The 5,000-nt window shown below is 45.6% G+C and overlaps 1 protein-coding gene across 1 annotated transcript in view; it reads left to right on the forward strand.

Annotated features, from left to right (window-relative positions):
- plcd4a (phospholipase C, delta 4a) overlaps positions 1-5,000 on the forward strand; it is a 36,576-nt gene that overhangs the window by 5,836 nt on the left and 25,740 nt on the right. The window contains exons 2-3 of the mRNA XM_063211741.1: positions 1,592-1,642; positions 2,709-2,867. Of these exons, the coding sequence (XP_063067811.1) occupies positions 1,618-1,642; positions 2,709-2,867 (184 nt within the window). The 5' untranslated portion in view covers positions 1,592-1,617. The remainder of the gene's footprint in view (positions 1-1,591; positions 1,643-2,708; positions 2,868-5,000) is intronic.

Here is a 5,000-nt window from a genome sequence, read left to right on the forward strand (position 1 = left end):
TCTCCCACTTGCTTCCTCTCTCCTCTCACACTGTACAATTGAAATAAAGGCCAAACAAAGCACTGTAAAAAAAACCCAATAGCTTACTTGTAGCCCCATAATGATCGCTGTAACATCAGTGGCACACTGTAATAGCCATTGAAAGGTTAAATACTATAGTTCTACTCTACTATAACAGGGCTTTTAGTAATGGCCTATGACTCGGCCATTACCATTCTGGTAACAGCAAATTTAAAACGCCGTGTTTTAACGGTTTAAGATAATGGATGTGGTAGAGGTGCGGTGGCAGGTGGAAAGTCTATAGTAGGAAAATTCAATAAGACTCCAACTCGGGCCCTACCATGGCGCAAATGGTAGGGCACTCGTTTGCGATGCGGCTGACCCGGGTTCGATTCCTGGCCTGGGTCCTTTGCCTGTCCTTCCGCTTGTCTCTCTCCCCACTCACGTCCTGTAATTGCCTTCACTGCTCTGTCAAATAAAGGCAAAAAAAGCCCATAAACAAAATATTTTTAAAAAATAATAATAAAATAAGCCTCCGTCTCAGACCCTGCTCCTTATTTGGAGGCATGGACAAAACCACCTCTGCAACATCACCACATGCTCACAGCACAAAATGGAATTTGGGTGTGTTTCTCTGCAGATTTATGGCCATAGAAATCAATAACATTTATTTGAAATTGTGCAGGATTTAGTGCTTCCAGGGGGGTTTTGAGATTTTTTTGGGCTGTCAAAGTCACATCTGCCAAAAAGCACATTCCAACAGGGAAGGGGGAGTTTAGTTAGTACACTGTAAAATATAAAAAACGTAAAAATGTAAAAAAAAACCTGCAAGCCAGTTAAACGTAAAAGTTAGGGACCGCTCTCCAAACTAGGGGCTCTATAACTACTATATCCATGTTTAAATATTTTAGCTGTTTTCTAGAGCTTGTGTTAATAGTGCTGGTACTGATATACTGTCTGTATGGCAATGATATTGAAATTTGAACGTCAATATTTCCTACATTGTACTGTTGTGGAGATTCTAATTTCCATCCAGGTCATATCGGACTTACTCTTGGACTTTCAACTAAATAGTACATCCAGCTGCTTACAACTGACCTCGTGAAATTCCTCGACATGAACATCAATGAATAATGAAATGTTCAGTCAGAGATCAATATGGCCTCCACTGTACTCCAAGGAGTATTCCAGCTTTCCGATTCTGACAGTCACATTTGACTCTGTGTTGGTTATATTTTATGTTTTGAGTGTGTGCAGTGCAGTGCAGTGCAGTGAGTCACATTGTTGATGTAGGGCACCACCCAGCATATCTGCTTTCTACTTATTGTCATTTATCAGGGGGCGCTGTGGCACAGCGCACTAAGCCCCCCACATTTGGGCTTACATTGCCCACGGGGACCCCGGTTCGAGTCTAGCCAGGGTCATTTCCTGGCCCTGCCCCATCTCTCTCTGCCAATCATTTCCTGTCTACTCTCACACTGTCCTGTAATAATAAAGCCCAAAAAGCCCCAACATTTTATCATGTTGTGTTTTTATCCCCCTCCTCCTCCTCCTCCTCCTCCTCCTCCTCCGGATGTGTATTGAAAAGCAGATGCCAGAAGTCTGAGACAGCGACAAATGGCGTCTCCCCAAAGCGGCCTACGTAAGTGTTGTTTTGGCACGGATCGTAAATTCATAATAATGTTGAAATGTGTTTGGTGATAAGCTATTTGGTATGAAGTATCTTTATTAAAACTATGTAATAACATGTGTATGAAATATTACACATTCATATTTGGGGGTCTAGATTTATTTCCAGATATTAGTTATATCTTACCACTTTATCATGGTTTGTAATACGATGTGTATATAACGTGTGTGTGATGTCCATATCTTCTTCCTCCCTCTCTTCCTCCATTTCTCTCTCCTTCCCTCTCTTCTTCCTCCCTGCCAAATCATTCCCTCTCCTCTTCTCCCTCCCCTCCCTCTCTGGTCTCCTCCTCTTCCTCAACCTCTCTTCATTTTTCCACATCGTCCACTTCCTTTCCTCCTCCTCTTTATCCCCTCTTATCCCTACTCCCCTCCTCCGTCTCCACTCATCTCTTCCTCCTCCCTCTCCTCTTCCTCCTCCCTCTCCTCTTCTTCCTCCTCTCCTCCCTCTCCTCTTCCTTCTCCCTCTCCTATTCTTCATCCTCTCCTCCCTCTCCTCTTCCTCTCCTCTTACTCCTCTCCTCCCTCTCCTCTTCTTTCTCCCTCTCCTCCCTCTCCTCTTCCTCCTCCCTCTCCTCTTCTTCCTCCTCTCCTCCCTCTCCTCTTCTTTCTCCCTCTCCTCCCTCTCCTCTTCCTCTTCCTCTCCTCTTCCTCCTCCCTCTCCTCTTCTTCCTCCTCTCCTCCCTCTCCTCTTCCTCCTCCCTCTCCTCTTCTTCCTCCTCTCCTCCCTCTCCTCTTCTTCCTCCCTCTCCTCCCTCTCCTCTTCCTCTCCTCTTCCTCCTCTCCTCCTTCTCCTCTTCTTCCTCCTCTCCTCTTCCTCCTCCCTCTTCTATTCTTCCTCCTCTCCTCCCTCTCCTCTTCCTCTCCTCTTCCTCCTCTCCTCCCTCTCCTCTTCCTCCTCCTCTCCTCTTCGTCCTCTCCCCCTCCTCCTCCTCCTCCTCCTCCTCCTCTCCCTCTCCTCTTCCTCTTCCTCCTCTCCTTTTCCTCCTCTGCCTCCTCCTCTCCCTCCCCTGTTCCAGGTATCCAAGGCGATGACAACTTGCAGTCCATGTTTGTGGGCGCCATGATGCGGAAGATCAAGTCGCGCTCGTGGAAGAAGCAGCGCTACTTCCGGCTGCAGGAGGACTGCATGACCATCTGGTACAAGTCCCATAAGGCCGTCAAGGCCCACTCCACCTGTAAGTACACATTACATACATTACGCGTTACATACACTAGGCGTTACATACATTACGCCAGTGGTTCCCAACCTTTTTCTTCAGGGACCCATATTTTTACCATTGTAAGCTTTGGTGACCCAGCTCCCACATGAGAGGGAGTCACGTGATACGCTCTGTTTCCTGCGAAAACTCATTTTAGTTATCATTTTATTCCTCAATTCGTCTTTGTTCAAAAACAGAATAAATGTTTAATGTAGCACTTAAATTTTGTTGCTTCTATGCATGTGTCATTTATTCAAAATGGGCTATATATGGTATTAAAATGAAACCCCTTAAAATCAAGAGAGCTTCGCGACCCCCCGTGGATCTTTGGTGACCCATAGGTTGGGAACCACTGCACTACGCGTTACATACACTATGCATTACATACATTACGCATTATCACTATGTGCCCTGGCAGGGGGCTCCCCTAGGTGGCCGCTGGTCTCTGCCTGAGGTTTCTTCCTGGCTATAGGGTTTTTTTTCCTCAGACCTCATTGAGCTTTTTCCCCCTACAAACTATGAATCAAGCATAAGGGAGTTTTTCCTCACCCCTGATGCCACCAGGGGCCGCATCTGAGCGCCCAAATTCAGTGTGACTATCTATGACTTATGCTAGACCCAGCCACTATGGACCTTACGCCTCTAAGAATCCTGGTCCTAACCTCCGTGGACCTTATGACTCTACAATCTCTATCTATCTCTTCTTCCTCTGCCTTCCTGCTATTTCTGCCTCTCCTCTCTACCTCTCCTTTTAAATCCATCTCTAACAATGATGTTTTTTTCCCATTTGTTAAGAACTTTGACTTGCATGCCTTGTATGATACAGTGCTATACAAATACAATTACTATTATTATTATTATTATTATTATTATTATTATTATTATTATTATTATTATTATTATTATTATGTCTGGTACAAGTCTCATGCACAAGGCCGTCAAGGCGCACTTCACCTGTGAGTGCAACGTACATAGATTTGTCATAGTCAACTTACCGGTAGGCAACTTCTAGGGTGCCAGTAGTAGTAGTGCGAGTGCATATTCACGGTTCATTGTCCTGTGACAGTGGCAGTGAGGTACAAGTCAAGTCCCACTAGGCCGTAAAAGGCGCACACCACCTGTAAGTACACATACAGTATTTGTCACTGTCCACTTATGCATCCTCTAGTGTTGTTGTGCAGTACAGTAGTGAAATGCTGGTAAGAGCACCAGGCCTTGTCGTGGCTCAATCGGTAGGGCACTGTACTGCTATGCTGGTGACCCAGGTTTGATTCCGCCCTTGGTCCTTTGCCAGTCCTTCCCCTTCTCTCCACCCACTTGCTTCCTGTCTGTCATCCACAGTTCTATCATGAATAAAGAAAAAGGCCCAAAAAAGAGGCCTTCATCTGAAGGCTTTTTTTTTGGCTTTTTTATGACAGGACAGTGTGAGAGGAGACAGGAAATGAGCAGGAGAGAGACACAGGGGGCCCTTCTCAAAACCCAGGACAGTGTCCTTCCAAGTGTAGCCTAATTAGTCACACCCAGTGATTGGATACTCTTTATTAGTAACACCCAGTGATTGGATATTCTGTAGAGTTCACCAAAGAGTATCCAATCACTGGGCGTGACTAATTAGGCTGATACACTTGGAAGGACACTGTCCTAGGTTTTGAGAAAGACCCAGGGTAGGGCTGGGAAATGACCCCGGTCGGACTTGAACCGGTGTCCCCATGGGCATGCGAGCCCAAATGTGGGCGGCTTAGCACACTGTGCCACAGCACTTCCGTGACTTGCTGTTTGCTGGAAAAGCTCAACTCATATGTGTAAAGTTACCTTACCCTAACATCCTTACTCAACTCAACTCCTATAGATAAAGTTACATTAGCTTACCTTCCTTACTCAATTCAACTACTTACTGAGCGTCTTACGTAACAGATTAAGACTTGGGCATTACTACCATTTTTGTAACAACAAGCTTATTATAAGCGCTCTGCATGAGTGGGTGTTAACAACGCACAATGTGTTGTCTGGTAGTGGTATTAAGGTTGGTTTCTCAGTGCTTGGCACTGCAGAGTATGCAGGTCACCTATGAGTGTCCATTGTGTCACAACTGCACTTACGTATGCAGCC

This window comes from Engraulis encrasicolus, chromosome 12 (genome assembly GCF_034702125.1).
Source record: "Engraulis encrasicolus isolate BLACKSEA-1 chromosome 12, IST_EnEncr_1.0, whole genome shotgun sequence".
NCBI lineage: Eukaryota > Metazoa > Chordata > Actinopteri > Clupeiformes > Engraulidae > Engraulis > Engraulis encrasicolus.